This window comes from Saccopteryx bilineata, chromosome 4 (assembly GCF_036850765.1).
Source record: "Saccopteryx bilineata isolate mSacBil1 chromosome 4, mSacBil1_pri_phased_curated, whole genome shotgun sequence".
In the NCBI taxonomy this organism is placed as follows: Eukaryota; Metazoa; Chordata; class Mammalia; order Chiroptera; family Emballonuridae; genus Saccopteryx; species Saccopteryx bilineata.
The window spans coordinates 80858340-80877099 of NC_089493.1; the positions used below are offsets into that span (position 1 = coordinate 80858340).

The 18760-nt window shown below is 46.4% G+C and overlaps 2 protein-coding genes across 4 annotated transcripts in view; one reads left to right on the forward strand and one right to left on the reverse strand.

Annotated features, from left to right (window-relative positions):
* The window catches only part of RMDN3 (regulator of microtubule dynamics 3), a 32406-nt gene extending 18079 nt beyond the window's left edge, over positions 1-14327 (forward strand). For both annotated transcript variants that reach the window (XM_066277070.1, XM_066277071.1), the window contains exons 3-13: positions 930-1122; positions 1463-1606; positions 7158-7443; positions 8159-8261; positions 9493-9553; positions 11773-11848; positions 12007-12084; positions 12324-12422; positions 12701-12754; positions 12893-12973; positions 13587-14327. In XM_066277070.1, the coding sequence (XP_066133167.1) occupies positions 930-1122; positions 1463-1606; positions 7158-7443; positions 8159-8261; positions 9493-9553; positions 11773-11848; positions 12007-12084; positions 12324-12422; positions 12701-12754; positions 12893-12973; positions 13587-13640 (1229 nt within the window). In that variant the 3' untranslated portion in view covers positions 13641-14327. The remainder of the gene's footprint in view (positions 1-929; positions 1123-1462; positions 1607-7157; positions 7444-8158; positions 8262-9492; positions 9554-11772; positions 11849-12006; positions 12085-12323; positions 12423-12700; positions 12755-12892; positions 12974-13586) is intronic.
* Positions 14328-14874: 547 nt separating this feature from the next.
* The window catches only part of RAD51 (RAD51 recombinase), a 52108-nt gene continuing 48222 nt past the window's right edge, over positions 14875-18760 (reverse strand). For both annotated transcript variants that reach the window (XM_066277079.1, XM_066277078.1), the window contains exons 7-10: positions 18304-18417; positions 16990-17119; positions 16651-16772; positions 14875-16005 (exon numbers count right to left, since the gene is read on the reverse strand). In XM_066277079.1, coding sequence (XP_066133176.1) covers positions 15882-16005; positions 16651-16772; positions 16990-17119; positions 18304-18417 — 490 coding nt within the window. In that variant the 3' untranslated portion in view covers positions 14875-15881. The remainder of the gene's footprint in view (positions 16006-16650; positions 16773-16989; positions 17120-18303; positions 18418-18760) is intronic.

Genomic DNA, 18760 nt, shown 5'->3' on the forward strand with positions numbered 1-18760 from the left:
GGTTCCCCATCTGCACATGTTCTCTTTCTGTACAAACTGGCTTCAGCACTCTGCGTTCTCTCTGCTCTCACTATGCAAACATGGTTTCTCTCTGCTTCTTCTCCTTCTCTTTTCAGAACTTTCTGATGAGAAAACCTCTCCTCCAGCAAACATTAGCAAAACAATGGTCTTTCCCAAGCAGTAAGGTAATTTGCAATTTCACAACCACATATACCTGGTGCTGCCTTGCTCCCAATGCAAACTATAAGCGAGCAAACAGAAAAATCACACTTTAGAAACTTATTGACCAACACACAGACATTGCATTTTTAAAAAGATTTTATTAATTTTAGAGAAAGAGGTAGAAAGGTGGGGAAGTGGGAAGCATCAACTCATAGTAGTTGCTTCTTGTATGTGCCTTGACCTGGCAAGCTTGGTTTCAAACTGGGGACCTCAGCGTTCCAGGTCAATGCTTTATCTACTGCGCCACCACAGGCCAGGCACATTTTTCTTTTTTTTCCAAATTGAAGGCAAGACCCCTCACCAGCAAAAGATTACAACTGACTTTATTGCAGTGGTCTGATTTATGGCAGTGGTCTGGAACCAAACCTGCAATCTCTCTGAGGTATGTCTGTAGTCGGGTAGATTTTTCTTTTATTCTAGCAGGGTAGCTGTCCTGACTTTGAGGACCCTCACTCTTACAAGCATTTTATATCATCTGCCATGGTGCAGAAAGTTCGTGGAACACAGTGCTCTTGTTTATAGATTGGGACCTTGATGTTACTTGGGATTTGTTAATAGGACTTAGCTGTGAACATGTGCTTTCTGAGCCTCAAGGGTCTTTATAAATTGAACTCTAATGAAAAGCAAGTGTTCTTGAATTCTAAGTGCAAGATTGTTTCCTTGCTATGTCTCATGGTCATTCCCGTCTTCTGTCCTCCTTCCTTCAGCGAGGCCACTGCGAGCAGCCCCAGGCGAGGCCGGAGATGCTGCGACCCTGCCCAGCCTCCCACGAGAAGGGCAGGAGATGGTGCTGGAGCGCCTGGACTTCGTGCTGACTAGTCTGGTGGCACTGAGGCGGGAGGTGGAGGAGCTGAGGAGCAGCCTGCAGGGGCTCGCTGGGCAGATTGCTGGGGAGTTCCGGTGAGTAATGGCCTCCTCCCGGCCCGGCCCCCACGGCTTTTCCAGCTGAGCTCTGTAGGTCAGCTTTATAGCCTCTCACCTCATTGGCAGGGAAGGTGGCTTTGCACAAGTTCCTTGCTGCTTTTGGGCCCCTATGGTCTGTGGTAGCAGCTGCAATGCTTCGTTCTGATGAACCTGGTCTGTCCAGGTCTGTCTAGGGAGATTCCCTGTTGGTCTCCTGAGTGTAAAGACCCAAGATTTTCTCTGCTCTTGGCCCTTTAATGAGGAGTGGTAGAAAGAGGCCCCTCATGGTGAGAGGAAAGACAGGCCAGATGGGGCCTAATGCCACCCTGCTTTTCAGATCCCACATGGAAGAGAACCAGAGAGGGGCTCGGCGGCGAAGGTTCCCGTTTGCCCGTGAGAGGAGTGACTCCACTGGCTCCAGCTCCGTCTACTTCACGGCCACCTCGGGAGCCACATACACAGATGCTGAGAGTGAAGGAGGGTGAGTCATCTCTCCTGGAGGCAGTTGTGGCTTCAGCCAAGGTTATATTTTGTAAAAGTAATGTTTTTCAATGGAAAATTGATACCATGCTGCTATGAATAATATTTGGAACAAGAGTATAAATAAATACAGAAGTTGAAATAAGAGAACCATCTGCCTTATGTTATCCAGACAAACAAATGTCAACAGTGGTTACTACCTGCATCTATTATTTTCCTCTGAGTAGGTCTGATTTTTTAAATTTCTGTTCTCTTATAACACCAGTTGGGCATTTTCCTGTGCTATCACCAGAACTTTATTTCCTTCACGAGTGTGCCCCTTCCCTGGAGCTCCCCTCGTCCCCCAGGGGGGCTTGCTTCCTTGCCAACTCTGCATATGGCAGATGTCTGTCCTAAGTAATTGGTGGCCCTGCAGGTTTGATCTTAGGCCCTAGACGGGACAGGAGTCTTGTAGACAGCCTCCAAATTTGGTCAGGCTAGAGCTTCTGATTTTAAACCACTAGTGCCATTTTGAAACTTCGGTCCCAGACATGAAGTCTAAATGAGCATCTGTTGCAGTGCCTGGGGCTCAGTGGCAGCACTGCTCTGGTTTGCTGCTAGCTCCAGGGACCCAGGTGACTGCGGGAGCCAGAGAACCTGATCTCTTTTTTACGGCCTTTGCCAACCTTGCTTCCTCCTCAAGGAAAAGATTGGTGCAGAGAACACCCAAGCCTTCTGTCAGGTCAGGATGGCTGATTTAGCTATAAACAAGCCACTCGGGATGATTGCTGCAGCACCGTCCCTCTTAGCTGAAACACCTTATAATATTAACCACTGGTCATTCTTCCTCTGTGACAGACACTATATGTACTAAGCACTTTAGAAGCATTTTCTCACTCAATCCTCACAAGGATCCTGTGGAGTAGGTGCTGCTTTTTCTGTTTCTCAGAGCAGACTTGAAGCTTAGCAAGGTATGATGCCTTGCCCAGGGCTGTCCAACTACCAAGTTCAAGCTTAGCTGCGCTCATCTGCAGGGGTGTGAGGGTCTGTGATCTGAGGAATGCCTCGGTCATCAGGGCACAGAAGGGCTCTCACAGAGGGACATCCCAGCAGTCCCTGGGAATTCTTACCATTGACTAAGAGCCGTCACAGCTCATTGTCCATCGTAGTATAGTAAGTTCAGTACTTCTCACTCAGGAGATTTCAGCCTTGTTTTCTTGATTGGGCCATTACAGTCTCCTGCCTCGCCTCTTGGTTTTCTAAGGAAATGAAGAATAGTGTTACTCTCTTTTACCCTGTCACTGCCATTGGGCACCTGTGCTGGATTTGATTAATGTTCAGGTGCCTCTTGAAACAAGTGAAGGTTGCCTGACCTGTGGTGGCGCAGTGGATAAAGCGTCGACCTGGAATACTGAGGTCATCGGTTCGAAACCCTGGGCTGGCCTGGTCAAGGCACATATGGGAGTTGATGCTTCCTGCTCCTTCCCTCTTCTCTCTCTCTGTCTCTCTCCCTCTCTGTCTCTCTCCTCTCTAAAAATGAATAAATAAAATTTAAAAAATAGTTTAAAAAAAGAAACAAGTGAAGGCTTGGTAGAGCTTTAGTCCTTCATTCATGGCTACTGGTGCCTAGGTTGTCTGGTCCCTTTTATCTGTATTCTCAAGGGCTAGCAGGAGAGGCCCTTTTCTGTTCAATTTATCTAACAACTCTGGGCTGAGAGATGCTTCTCGAGGGCTGTTTAGAGGAGAGGCAGAAATGAAATATTTGACACATCTGGATTGAAAGGACAGAGTGGCTGATAATGGGCCCTGACACTAAAGAGGCCTCTATGCACCCAAGGGAGCGGGTCACATGGGTGGGGAATTGGCATTTAAACTTTGTAAGAGGGTAAGAGAGGTCACAGCTCTGCCCAAGATCAGGGTATACCACTCAAGGCCCTTGATGATTTTTAAGAAGTTATACAAAGCTCTGTGGGCAGTGAGAGCCAGTGTTTAACCAGGGGAGTTGTGGGTGCTCACTGGGGCTCCCGTGAGGGGCAGGGCAGGTCGCCAGCCACCTGTGACGGGCTGAGAGGAAGGGCGGCTTTCTTCATGATAGCTCCAGCAAGCTCAGCCCCATGACTGACCACGTGGCTTGTGGAGGCTGATGGGGCACGTGACGCAAGGCTCTGGTTTAGCTGGCTGCCATCTGGGGCAGTGGCCAGAGTGAGGTCATTCTTTTTGCCATGGTCAGTGCCATACAGGTCAAGGGGAAATTATGGGAGGAGACCTCAAACTCTGGAATTACTTTGAACATGTGGGCCTGGGGGAAGGATTTCCTCTTTGAGGGATGAAAGGATAAGAATATTTGATGGGGCTACTCAACTCCACGGAAAGCTGTATCCCACCCCCCAATAAAATAGCAACTTTGAGTTCCTAGGGGACTGACTGCAGCAGAGGCAAAATCACCGTGTGGGTCTGTGAGCTTGTTCCCTGAGTATCATAGCAAACCTGGCTTTTGTTCCCACCCTGTAAAAAACCCAACTTGTCCTAAAACACCAGCTCCTCCAGCAAGCCGTGGCAGGCATCCCAGCCAAGAGGGATTGCCTGTAAAGTCGTCTCCTTCTTGGGCATTATCACCTCATTAAAGATGGTGTTTCGTCTTCGACCACTCAAGGAATACAGTAGGATAGCTCTGGGCTCCTTGCTCCAGGGAGCCTTGGGTCCTAGACCCACTGTGGAAGTGTTCCGTCTGAGTGCACAGATCCAAATGGCCTTTTCAAAGGCTCCTGCCAGTCCCTTGCTGATCTCAAAAGCTTCAGGGCATGTTAAACAAAAGGGCCGCCTCTCTCTCTGGTGTATTTCTCCAAGGGCTGGGTTTTCAGTCCAGGAGGTGTGAGTATGATGTGAATGTGGAGACCGCGGCCCACGTAGCTCTGGCACATGATTAATTTCTCCTCAAGCCCTGGAAGCCATGGGGCTGATATCAGTGCTCACTCAGCACGTTGTTTCTCTGCCCACTGCGTTCCAGGCAACAGGCTGCAAATTAGTGAGGCGGAGCTCCTTGGAAGTGGGGCTGAGGTACAATGAAAGGTCTCACTGTGCCAGCTTACTGGAACCACCCTGCCTCACGGGACTCTACCACCTCTCTGTGGGTGGCAGTAAGGCCCTCCTGACCTCTTTCTCCTTGGCCTTTAGGACCTAGAGGGACCACAAACTGTAGGACATTCCTCCTGGCTTAACTCCCTGGAGAGACTGCTGATGGCTGTGCTCTAGCATAAGAGCAGGAGTCCCCTAAAGACTCCTGATTTGAACTCCTGATTGGCCAAGACAGCCTTCAGTCTAGCAGAGAATGGTGTCTCCCCTTCTTTCTAGCAAGTAGAGTTGATAAGGCTCAAGTTCTCCACCCCAGATAACTCACCCATTTGGCTTTGAGCCCGGCTGGGCTGAATAGGGCAGGTTACTGTCCGGGCCCTAGGACTCGGTTGGGAGTTTCTCTAGGATGCCCCCGTGTGGTCTCACTCATCACCACCCAGGTTGTTTGGGAACTCAGATGCCACTTCTCCTTGTCCCTTTAATTTCTAAAGTTTTTACCGCAAATTGCCAGAGGGGAAAGATACTTGGATAATCACTTCAAAAACAGAGTGAAATTAAGGTTTTAGGTACCTTATAAATTCCTGTAGTAGATGTTACGAGGGCCTCTTTGTTAGAGGATTCTGGAAGCTCCTCCATAAAGAAGCAGTCAGCAGGGATTAGGTATCAGGTCCGACTGCTCACTTGGTACCTTCCAGATGACATCTGCCTCCTTCACCTCTGCCTTTCTGGCCCACAGCATCCAGCTCTGGCCTTCAGGCTCTCTCGTGCGACTTGATCGGTGCGTGTCTGCCTCTTCTCTCCTTCAGTTCTGCTTTGCTCCAGCCACCGGGGTCCTTCCCCTATCTCTCATTCCAGAATGGAGGAAAGCTTATCTCTAGAGGTCTTCCCTGTGCTCCAGAACCTGCTTTTCTTTCAGTCTGGAGGCCTCTCTGGTGTCTGATGCTACGTCCTGGAAGTCTTACCTTCTCCCCTACTCAGTTTTGGTCTGATTCAGTTGGCAGTTAGGAAAAATACCCTAATCAGCTGCTGGTAGAGGCCAAGATCTGAGCAAAACTTGGCTTCCTCTTAAGTAGGTGCATCAAGGTTGGGGCTCCCTAGGAGACCCCTGGGTTATGGTGGCCCAGAGCTACCTTCCCAGAGGGTTCTGTTTGCATCTTCTTTCACCCCTACTTGCAGCTGCAAATGGCCCTCACCCTAGCCCCGGCAATTCCAAAGTTTTCCAAGGGCTGCTCCTGTTTTAGTTTAGGTTTGGTGACTGACTTGTGATAGAGGTACTCGTTGAATTGAGAAGAAAATGTGGAGCCTGACCAGGTAGTAGCGCACTGGATAGAGCGTCGGACTGGGATGTGGAGGACCTAGGTTCGAGACCCCAAGGTTACCAGCTTGAGCGCAGGCTCATCTGGTTTGAGCAAAGCTCACCAGCTTGGACCCAAGGTCGCTGGCTCGAGCAAGGGGTCACTCAGTCTGCTGTAGCCCCCAGATCAAGGCACATATGAGAAAGCAATCAATGAACAACTAAGGAGCCGCAACAAAGAATTGATGCTTCTCATCTCTCTTCCTTCCTGTCTGTCTGTCCCTATCTGTCCCTCTTTCTCTCTGTCACACACACACACACACAAAAAAAGAAATGCAGCTATCTGTGGCTGCCCGTGGCCTCAGAGGCTGGCACCCACCCATGTTGGTTCTTTCTGACAGGTGTCTTTGGCTGATACAGTGAAAATGGTTGACAAACCCTGAGCCTGGTGAGCCTTCTAGCTCAGGAGATCAGTTCCACCTACAATGGAGTTTTTATCCTAAACATTCACTTATTTATAAGACTATATGCTCACTAAAGCAATTACATTAAAAGATAAAATAATTTACTTTTTTTTTCTTTTTGAAAGGAGGGGAGATAGTGAGACTGACTCCCGCGTGCGCCCTGACTGGGATCTACTTAGCAACCCCAGTTTGGGGCTGATGCTCGAATCAACTGAGTTAGCCTCAGTGGCCAGGGCCAGCGCTCAAACCAATGGAGCCACTGGCTGTGGGAGGGGGAGAGAAGCAGATGGTTGCTTCTTTTGTGTGCCCTGACTGGGAATCAAACCTGGGACATCCATACACTGACCAACGCTCTGTCTGCTGAGCAAATCGGCCAGGGCCAAAATAATTCTTTTAATTCTACCCTGAGAGGTGGACTGGAAACATTTTGGTACATATCTCTCTAGGCTTTTTCTTTTCCTTTTCCTGTATTTTATGGCAGACTTGGTAGTAGCTAAGCAGGGGTTCTCATAATAGCCCCTGTCAAGTGTCTCCAAGCTAGTCACTCTTCTAAATCATTTCCCCAGCCCCATAGTCCCTATGGGAAGCCTTCTCTAGAGGACTGGTTTTGCCCCTAAGTGGGGAGAGTGGTTCTTACTTGGCGCTTCAGACAACAGTCTCACGAGGTCTGTCTTTGTGGCCTAGGGCTCTGAGGCTGAATGGTCCTCTCCTTTGACCCTGTACCTTGTATTTTTCTGCCATAGTTACACAACAGCTAATGCCGAGTCTGACTACGAGCGGGACTCTGACAGGGAGAGTGAAGATGGGGAAGACGAAGTGAGCTGTGAGACTGTGAAGATGGGGAGAAAGGATTCTGTGGACCTGGAAGCAGAAGTGGCTTCAGGCTTGGTTCCCAGAGCCCTGGAGGCCGAGGGCTCCCCTGGCCTGGAGGACGTTCTGCCCCTCCTGCAGCAGGCCGACGAGCTGCACCAGGGCAGTGAGCAGAACAAGCGAGAAGGCTTTCAGCTGCTGCTCAACAACAAGCTAGCGGTGAGGCTCCAGCTGCCTGTCTGCCCTCTCCCCTCCCTCCCTCCCTGCTGACACTGTGGTTATTGACCCTGCAAGGTGACATCAGAAGGAAAATGAGGGTGAATGGCTGGTTCTGCGCCTAACCCCCAGGGTCCAGGTTTACTGCCTGCTCCAGAGCTTCCTCCCGAGTCGTCCTCTGCCTCCTAGAGTTACTGCAAGAGCTACACACCGCACAGCAGAGGAAAACACGGACAGGAACTGGAATGTCCTTTTGTTTCCCTTGAGGCAGAGCCCGAGCTGCCTACCCACTTGAAGTTTCCAGCAGCAGGGATAAGTGTGTAGCTCACTCAACCACAATTCCCTTCTCTTCAGGTTCACTGCCAGAGTTTATGCTCACCCACGTATAAATACCCCAAGTTAGAATTCCCCTTTTTTGAGGCACTACTTACTGCAGAGGGCATTCTGGCTTCCTAGTACTGTAAGGAGGAAAGGTCAACTCTAAATGTAATGAGGCACAGCAAAGGAGAAGTCTTGCTAACTCAATGAAAAAAAAATTGAAAATGCCCAAGAAAAGGAAGGTTGTATGGGGGTAGAGGGCGGTGCACGAAACTGGCTTAATGTCAGTTAGCATGTGTAACACACTAGCCTGGAAACTCAAACTGGGGGTGTGGGAAGGCCAGAGCCCCAATTCTCTGAGGGAGGAGGGGCCTCATCCCTTTCTCTGTTTGGTCTGTAGTATGGAAATCTGCAGGACTTTCTCTGGCGCCTGGCCCGGGCCTACAGTGACATGTGTGAGCTAGCTGATGAGGTGAGCGAGAAGAAGTCATATGCTCTAAATGGTAAGTGCTGACACGTTCCAGGGGAGTGTGGCTCAGTTACTCACTAGAGACTGGCTCCCAGAGACTCCTGCTTCCTTGATACACAGAACAGTCTGTTTCTCTGCACATCATTGTGATCTGAGTAACACCAGTGCATGTTTTGGGAAGTACTTTTTATCATATCAGCCTAATTCTTTGGTCTCACTCTCCAAATACAAAAAGAGGGCAAAACCTCCTTTCTTAATCTGAAGTTTTTTTCTGTGGCTTATGGATCTGGTTTCATTTATAGAGGTTGTGGGGCAGGTGTTCTAAGAATGAGTGGAGTATATCTGGTGAGCACCTGTAAAGAGTAGTTTGAGAGAATACTGTACTACTTAGAAGTCCCTCGAATCTACTTGGCAATTCTGTTGCCAAGTCTGTGCCCTGGGGTAGAGTGCATCAGACTTATGCCAGGCACAGGGCTGATCCCTCTGCCATGAAGTCACTGAGAATCCTGGAACTTTAAAAAGCGACTGGTTTCAGCCCTGGCTGGGTTGCTCAGTTGGTTAGAGCATCATTCTCATACACCAAGGTTGTGGGTTTGATCCCCAGTCGGGGCACATACAGGAATTAGCCAATGAATGCATAAATAAGTGAAGCAAAAAAATTGATGTTCAGCAAAACCACGACTGGTTTCATGGGGAAGGAGATGTGTCCTGCCTCGCCACACACCTGAGTCATATACCATCCATCACTGGGCTTCCAGGTCTTACTCAGTTATCTAAAATATTCTACTGGGGACAAATATATGACAAGAATATTTGACTTTGGGTGATGGGTATACAATATAATCAAGTTTAAATGCTATAGAAATGTTTGCCTGAAACCTATGTATGTACTTATTGATCAATATCACCATTTAATTTTCTAAATAAAAAACCAAACCTCTACTTTCCCACTTTTATAAGTAAAGCCTTATATACGTTACTGAATCTTTGATAATGTAGACTCTTTTATATTTGAAGTGCTGCAAGCACATCAGTGGGTATTATAAAAACAAGGCAGCTGACAGGTTGGGAAGGCAAGGTGAAGCAGGTCATTCCTGAGAAGCTACTTGAAGCTTTTCACTCTGTTTAAGTTCACAACTATTTCCAAACAAGTCCAGGCTGGTGGGCATTGGTGAGAGCTAGAGAGCAGTCATTCTTCCCAAAGCCCCCTCTTAGGAAGTGTGCAGGGGAGCCCTTGTCAATTCTGTAACACCTTTGCCCCACAGGAAAAGAAGAAGCGGAGGCCGCTCTGAAGACGGGGGAGGAGAATGCTGATTGTCACCAATGGTAATAACACCCTGCAGGGTCCTGGGAAGAGCCAGGAGGGGTCATTCAGAGTGAGTGGAGGGCGCAAGGCTTCATTGTCTCTGCCCTGGCCACAAAGGCCTTTGCGGAGAGAACCAGGAGAGGGAGCTCTGGCCTTTACTTCTATATGGCCCCGCCCTGTCCCAGCTAGGGACCGAAGGAAGTTTTCCTTGGCAGGCACCTTCATGAAGAGGCTGGGGAGAGTACATGCTCTCCTTTCTGTTGAGGCTTGGAGAAATGAGCAGCTTTGTAAGTCACCTAGCTGCAAAACCTGTGGGTTCCTGGTACCTCAGAGAGGCTGGGACAGTTTGCAGCCCCTGCTCCTGCTCAATCTGCTATCCCTGGCTGGTGGTGGGCTTTGGCTTTTTTGCTTGGCTTGCATGAGGAAAAGTGGATGAGTTCACCCCCACCCCCGGGAAGTTCAGTAGTCACTTTATTAGCTCACAAAAACATCAGCCCTGTGTGTGGTCTCATGTAAAAGTTACACTAATTTGCATGGGTCAGAGCCAACTTTTGTTCTGGTACCTGGTTCCATTACCTAAGTGTTAGTGAAAACGTTCCTTTCCTACCTCTCCTCTTGCTTTCCGTATCTGTCCTCAGATACGTTGTGAGCTGAGAGAAGCTATCTGTTGCTAAAACTAGATTTCTGCAAGGGGTCTTCTCAGAAGCCAGGTCATTACGGTTTCTAGGGTGTCACAGGTACTGCTTCCCTGGGGCTGGACTCCCAACAATGGAAATTGGCCTCATGCTTTACCTATTCTTGGGGAACAGTGATTTGGACTAAACATGGAGATGAACTTCTAAAAGTATCTGATACAAGTGAATATTTGAAAAAGCAACTTGAGCCTTTAAACATTCATTTAATGTCAAACAAGGCTGGGAGGTAATGAGACCTTAGTTTTAAAGACAGAATATAAGAAGTTGCTGGCTGTGTTCCCGTGGGAGGAAGGATGTAGAAGAGAGCGCAGAAATCAGAGGCCTTTCTTCCTTTGCTTCTATTGGTTCCCAGCTTAACCTCAGAAATTCCTAGAGTATCTCATCCCAATTTGATTGTCCTCGAGCCTTGGTCGGCAAACTGCGGCTCTTTGGCCCCTTGAGTGTGGCTCTTCCACAAAATAACACGTGCGGTCGCCACCTCGATAAGGAATGTACCTACCTATAGTTTAAGTTTAAAAAATTTGGCTCTCAAAAGAAATTTCAGTCGTTGTGCTGTTGATATTTGGCTCTGTTGACTAATGAGTTTATCGACCACTGTAGAGAGTCTATTTTAATGTTTTACCTGTATACTTCCAAGGCTAAAGAGACCTTCTTTTAGTGTCTGCTCAGAAGACAAAAAAAACAATGTATTCAGGTCTCTTCTCCTTTGATGCTGATTATTAGAGAACTGCTTTTTAAATTTTTTTTTTTTTAAGAATTTTATTTATTGAGTTTTTTGTTTGTTTTGGGTTTCTTTTTTTTTTTCTTTTTTTTTAAATTTTATTTATTCATTTTTGGAGAGGAGAGAGAGAGGGAGAGAGAGAAACAGAGAGAGAGAAGGGGGGAGGAGCTGGAAGCATCAACTCCCATATGTGCCTTGACCAGGCAAGCCCAGGGTTTTGAACCGGCGACCTCAGCATTTCCAGGTTGACGCTTTATCCACTGCGCCACCACAGGTCAGGCTGCTTTTTAAATTTTGACAGGTGGGGCTGTACTCATTATGTGGGAAAATTTTTTTAGAGATTTGGACCAAGACCTTGCCTAAATATTAAGTACAAGAGATTTACTGTGGAGGATATAGCTTTTTTTTTTTTTTTTTTTTTTTAGATTTTTATTTATTCATTTTTAGAGAGAGGAGAGAGAGAGAGAGAGAGAGAGAGAAGGGGGAGGAGCAGGAAGCATCAACTCCCACATGTGCCTTGACTGGGCAAGCCCCGGGTTCCGAACTGGCGACCTCAGCGTTCCAGGTCGACACTTTATCCACTGCGCCACCACAGATCAGGCGATATAGCTTTTTTGTACCTAGTATGTATACTTTGGAGAGCCTGCCACTATGTCAAAGAATGAATTGGGACCACAAGTCTATGAAAAGAGGAATTACAAATAGATGGAAATGGTATTTTCAGCCCTAGTTGAAGGATCAGGAGCAGGTCTCATCAGGCCATGGGCGTGGGGGGAAGCACGTTCCTTGTTGCTGAGCTTGCTGCTTGCTGCTTTCCCCGTAGGTACGCAGTGCTTTGTGGTCAGCTGGCTGAGCATGAGGGCATCCAGAGGCGCATCCAGAGTGGCTTTAGCTTCAAGGTGAGGAAAGGCTTCTCCTCTTTCCCTTGTGCTGTCCACATTCCCTGCTCCATCCTCGCTCCTTGCATAGGGTGTTCCTACCACCTCTATGACTCGCCCCTTTTTCTTTATCAGTCATCATGTCTGATGTTAGTTTATATTTACATGTTACTCCTCAGGAGCACGTGGATAAAGCCCTTGCTCTCCGGCCAGAGAACCCCATGGCTCACTTTCTCCTTGGGAGGTGGTGTTATCAGGTGAGCTAAATTCCGGGCTTAATAGAAGGACCCTCAGTGTCCTGTGCCACTGATCTCCTTGTAGTGAAAATTTGCAGCAGGGACCTGAGCCTGGTTCAAGTACCATTTCCATTTCCTCTGAATGGTCATGTTACTGGGACTGGGCCCAGCCTTGTTTGACCTTTTTGTTTTCAGTACAGAATATGCAATATTCCTAAAAACACCTGTTAAACCTTCTCATTAACACCTTTTGGTGGCAGGTTGCACACCTGAGCTGGCTAGAAAAGAAAACTGCTACAGCCTTGCTTGAAAGCCCTCTCAGTGCCACTGTGCAGGATGCCCTCCAGAGCTTCCTGAAGGTATCAAGAGGGAGGGGGAGAGGGGTGGACAGCAGCCCAAAATGCCTGGGTGAACTTGTTTTTCCTAAGGACATTATTGGGAGTGGTTTCTGGTACGGAGCACTTTTGTTTGCTTGTTCTGTGGGAAAATCAGAACCACCTGAAAAGCTTATAAAAAGATATAAATTCCCAGACCACTAAATCAGTCTCCGGGTAGGGGACTGGAAATCTCTAATGTACTTCAGAGGCTGTCTTGAATTTGGGAACACCTTACTGAAATGCCTCCCTCCCACCTCCAGGCTGAAGAACTACAGCCAGGATTTTCCAAAGCAGGAAGAGTATATATTTCCAAGGTAAACTCACCTATTTCAATGTAGATGAAAAGTATGTATGCCGGTAACATTCTGGAAACTCCTAAAAGCATACCTACTTATCCCCTGCTAGTCTCCCGATGGCAGTTCTCCTAGGGTTTCACTGTTGTCTCTTCTCAGTGCTACAGAGAACTAGGAAAAAACTCTGAAGCTAGACAGTGGGTGAAGCTGGCCAGGGAGCTGCCAGATGTCACTAATGAGGTAATACTTTTAAGAGTTTTCTAACAGTAGGTTCCATCATCCAGTGACCACTGGACCTTTTTGAGAGAGAAAATCTTCCCTTAAAATCTTATTTCTCTAGAAAAGAGTTTGTACTTTTTTTTTTTTTTTTTTTTTTGGTATTTTTCTGAAGTTGGAAATGGGGAGGCAGTCAGACAGACTCCCGCATGCACCTGACCGGGATCCACCCGGCATGCCCACCAGGGGGTGACGCTCCGTTGCAAACAGAGCCATTCTAGCGCCTGAGGCAGAGGCCATAGAGCCATCCTCAGCGCCTGGACCAACTTTGCTCCAATGGAGCCTTGGCTGCGGGAGGGGAAGAGAGAGACAGAGAGGAAGGAGAGGGGGAGGGGTGGAGAAGCAGATGGGCGCTTCTCCTGTGTGCCCTGGCTGGGAATCAAACCCAGGACTCCTGTACGCCAGGCCGATGCTCTACCACTGAGCAAACCGGCCAGGGCCGAGTCTGTACTTTTGCTTGTAGGCACTATGATAACAGCTCAGAAGGGAAGCAGAGGGCCCTTTTTCTTGGGTACCAGTGGCTTGGGAAATGTTGGCTTAGATTTTGGGTCCTAGTCTTGTTCTTTTGTCTCCCTAGGATTCAGCTTTCCAGAAGGACCTTGAAGAATTGGAAGTAATTTTAGGACACTAACCACATTCCAGTGGCCTTCATGACTTCAGAAATACCAGTACTGATGGGGAAAAAACTAAGTCTTTTTTCCCTTAGACGCTGCTTAGATCAGGAGACTGAGCAAGGCTGGGTAAAGGAGTATCCTGATGCCTGGTCTAATCAGTACCTACTACCATTCCCCAGTTCTTGCCTATTGTCCACGGGTTACTTTATTCTAATTGCTTAACTAAGCTGAAACTGGGGAAGTACTTGAGGCCTGGGTTTCTTTTGTTTTCTCCCTTAAGTGAATGCTTGAAAAATCAAGACCTGTCCTAGGGTTGGGTAGAGAACTGAAGGCTGCCTTCCAACTACTGGTAAGGTGAATGCACTTCAAAGAGCTATAGGGACAAAATACAGAACTTGTACTCTCTAATCTTTTTCACTGAGTAATGTTCAACACCAAAGTACATAGCCCTAAGATCACACCCTACCCTTTACCCTTCCAGGGTAAAAGGGGCAGGGTAGTCAATTGATACTGCCCTCTTCTCACCTATCATGTGGATTCTAATTGTATTCCTGGTCCAAGGGGCTGGACCACTTGACTTCAGTCTTGGCTGCTTTTGAAATAACAGTAATACATAAGGCTTATGAGACTGTGAAACAATGAACTGAGTTGTTGCCTGGAATATATTTTGATACAAACTGAAAATAAACCAAATTTGATTAGAAGTGTATTCCCCTATGTTTATTATCAGCTCCTATTCTTAACATTTCCATAATTGTTTCCTACTGCAGAAGCTGTCTCAGACAAGTAGAAAAACAGCACCAAAGAATTTAGAAAAAGCTCTCTGGTTAATGCTATTTGCAAAAATTTTAGTTATGATACATATAAAATACAGACAGCTGATTTTTAGCCTAACAACGCCTAGTCTAATTAAGCAGGTTATTTCCTGACCTACTCATGTTCACTTGAGTCAGCAGCACAAAGTCTAATCCTACCTACAAGAAAAATTGAGACAAATTTTTAGGTCAAAGGCATTTAAATATAGGTCCTAAGATACTGATATTGCTTTTATACAAGAACCAAGCTTTCACTCCAGAATCTGTTGGTGGGGCTTTATTATCCTACCCTAGGTTTGTTCTTTGGTAACAGAAGACCCGAGAGATGCTCCCTGCTTAAAAACCAAAGAATAGAACTGTTCTCAAAACAAAGCTGCATTAAATTGTATCTCCCTAGCTCTCTACATACAGTGGGATCAACACAGACAACAGCAGAGATTTTCATTGCCTTTATTCCCAATACTGAGAAGCCCTTTGAAATTGTAAGAGCAGTTTAAAACTCATCCTGAGCAGTTTGAAGGGGAAGAGTGTCTCAAACCCCTGAAGTAGAATAATCCAGGGAAGCATCAGACTTCTACAACATGGGGCTTGCAGAATAAAAGCAAAGGCCATAGGAAAGCCATGGTATAGTCTTTTTATAGTCTATTAGGTTGAAGGACAAGAAGTTCAATCATCTGAATGTAGGACTCCCTTTTAAAATTATAATTTAAAGTAATAGAAACTGATCATACCTACCCAGTGGCAAAAAGATATAAAGGCCCTATCTTGAAATACTTAGTTTGTACCAGAGTAACTCCTATAAACACCAGTCGCTACAAATAACTACTTTATTAGCAGCCCCACAACGAGCCCATTTACTTTAAGCCTCTGAAATGCTTAAGATTCCAGAATTATCTTAAATTGCTCTTAGCAGTAAAAAACCCCATGCAAGTGAATCGTAAAGGGCTGGTGACCCAGCAGGTCTGCTCAGTCCTTAACTAAAAAATTTTTACTGAAGAAAACTCAGGCATACAAACTTAAAAACTTCTGTCTGGTTGACAGAGAAAAAGAACCTGCCAAGAGACCCATTCCCTTTGCCACGTAGCTCAGACATTCTTTTCAACATTATTCAGACAGTAAGAGGAGTCAGGTCTCCTTAGCTTTAGTTCTAGAGACACAAGATGTCCCAAGTCACTCAAGGCACTATGTCAAAGGTATTTCATACACCATCCCCCAAAAACCAAAGAATTCACATAGAGAAGGAATAAACATTTCAGATCAGTTTGTGACTACTGACCTATCTCCTGTTTACACCACCAGAAAAGCTGATACAATAGCTGTTTTCCTGTTTGCCCTTTTTTTTTGGCAGTCACAACAGGAAGAGGCCTCCAAAGAACCCCAGGGAGTAAGCAGTCTTCATTAGGCTGCAGCACTTAGGCTTATCATGAGAAAAACCCCAATGATTCAGTCTTTGGCATCTCCCACTCCATCCGCATTGATGGCAAACATAGCTTCAGCTTCAGGAAGACAGGGAGAGTCGTAGATTTTGCAGATTCTGGTTTCCCCTCTTCCTTTTCGCAGGTACAATCTGATCCAAAGACAGACCAAAACAAAGTTACAAAAATTCCTATTCCTGAGTATGGTAGGACTGAAAATTTTTGGACAGTGGATTTTCCATACACACAATTTTTTTTTCCCTTTTGTGAGAGAGAGAGGGAGAGATGAGAAACATCAACTTGTAGTTGTGTCACTTTTAGTTGCTCATTGACTGCTTCTCATATGTGCCTTGACCGGGGACTCCAGCTGAACAAGTGACCCTTTGTGGCAAGCCAATGACCATGGAATCATGTTGATGATCCCACGCTCAAGCCAGATAAGCCTGTGCTCAAGCTGGAGACCTCAAAGTTTAGAACCTGGGACCTCAGAATCTCAAGTCGATGCTCTATCCACTGTACTACCACTGGTCAGGCAAATTTTCCATGTTAATACAACTACCTTCTTTTAATAATGAAGGAAAAGCATATTAATTCTTTATATTCAGTCCTTCACATTTGAGGGCTTTTTATTCTTTTATCAACTTTGCAAACACCTATACTAATCAAAGCATGACAGATTTATCAAGGGCTCCTCTGTCCACACAACAGTAGCTTTAACAGGGAAATATTATATCTTCATGTCTACTTCATAGCTAACACAACATTCTAAGATGAAGTCATCTGTCTCATCACTTTACCTGGTGGTTGAGGCATGAGCAATGATATTTCCTCCAATAGGTTTTTTAGGATCTGCAGCAAACATGGCTGCTCCATCCACTTGGGCTACCACCTGATTGGTGATTACCACTGCTACACCAAACTGATGGAGGAAGGATAAATGTTACTTTTTGTGGCCACAGACATTCCAAAGACTTTATTGCTGCCACCCCTTTCTCCCACAAGCCAATGGTTCAGGTCTCACTTCATATCAAACTGGTATCTTAATACCAGGCCCTGACATCCTGGCCTCCCAGCAAGGCACCCAGAATTTGTGGTCTCTGAAAGTAGTTACGCTCTGTCCCTACCTGACAACTTACCTCATCAGCAAGTCGCAGAAGCATCCGCAGAAACCTGGCCAGGTGCATCTGCCTGGCTGAAAGTTCACCTCGACCGGAATAGTCTGTTCTGTAGAGGGCAGTGGCACTGTCTACAATTAGCAGTGCATACCTACAGGGAACAAGGATTCTCTGAAGCCTATTTCTAGCTTATGTCAGATTCCACTTCCTTCTTCTTACTCCACTAAAATTTCATATTCATAGTTGTATATAGATGTTTATTTTTTTAAAGGATTTTATTTTTATTCATTTCAGAGAGAGAGAGATAGAAGAGGGAGGAGCAGGAAGCATCAACTCCCATATGTGCCTTTAACTAGGCAAGCCCAGGGTTTCAAACCAGCAACCTCAGCATTCCAGGTCGACGTTTTATCTACTGTGCCACCCCAGGACAGGCCTAGATGTTTCATTAATATATATGTACAGTGTTAATGTCTGAGGACCATGTGACAAGATAAAATTTCCAACAATTTCAGGTAAATTATGGTTTAATTTTTTGGGGGGTGATATGGTTTCATTTTAAAAAATATTTATTTTAGAGAGAAAGGAAGGGGGAGGGAAGGAGGGAGAGAAACATAGATCTGTTCCCGTATGTGCCTTGCCCAAGGCTGGCTTCATTTTTTAAATTACTTGACTAACCACAAAGCAAGAATGTCAAAACAGGAAATAAAACTTTAATCTCCCTATTTCTTTTTTCTTTTTTTTCTGTATTTTTCTGAAGCCGGAAACAGGGAGAGAGTCAGACAGACTCCCGCATGCACCCGACCGGGATCCACCCGGCACGCCCACCAGGGGCGTCGCTCTGTCACGACCAAAGCCACTCTAGCGCCTGGGGCAGAGGCCGAGGAGCCATCAGCACCCGGCCATCTCTGCTCCAGTGGAGCCTTGGCTGCAGGAGGGGAAGAGAGAGACAGAGAGGAAGGAGAGGGGGAGGGGTGGAGAAGCAGATGGGCGCTTCTCCTGTGTGCCCTGGCCGGGAATCGAACCCGGGACTTCTAATCTCCCTATTTCTAATTCAAGCTACTATAATATCAATTTGGCCAAGTAGCCCATGTTAAGATTCAGAGTAAGGGCCTGACCTGTGGTGGTGCAGGGGATAAAGCATCGACCTGGAACACTGAGGTCGCTGGTTCAAAACCCTGGGCTTGCCTGGTCAAGGCACATAGGAGAGCTGATGCTTCCTGTTCCTCCCCCTTCTGTCTCTCTAAAAATGAATAAATAAAATTAAAAAAAAAAAAAAAAAAAGATCCAGAGTAAAGGCCCTGGGAGCATATTCAGTGTCTTCTACTGAGCACATACCTGGACTCTACCATCATAGCTGATGCTTGATAAAGAAGCTGGGTCTGGTGGTCTGTGTTGAAGCCACGAGCATATGCTACATTGTCTAGGACATCACTGCCAGAGAGGCCATATCTAGAAAACAGAAGAAGATATTTTGAGGCTGCACACACAACTCAGGCAGATGAGAAAGTCATCTCTAATAAAGAAATTATCTGGATGGGTAGATAAGAACAGGTATTGGGGCTCAAGAATAATAATACCCTTTCTATTAGGAAGTCCAGACAAACTAGAGGAGGGGCAGGGAGAAAGAGATGACAGTAGTAGCTGCTTTGGAGTAGATAAATCTACCTGGCAGGACTTTAAGATCAATTAGATCTATTCTCTGAGGACTCCTGAACTAGAAGAGAAATTTCCAAAAATTAGGGGATCGGGGAACGTGTAGATACTCTTGTACTTTCAGCTTTTTGTACAGTGC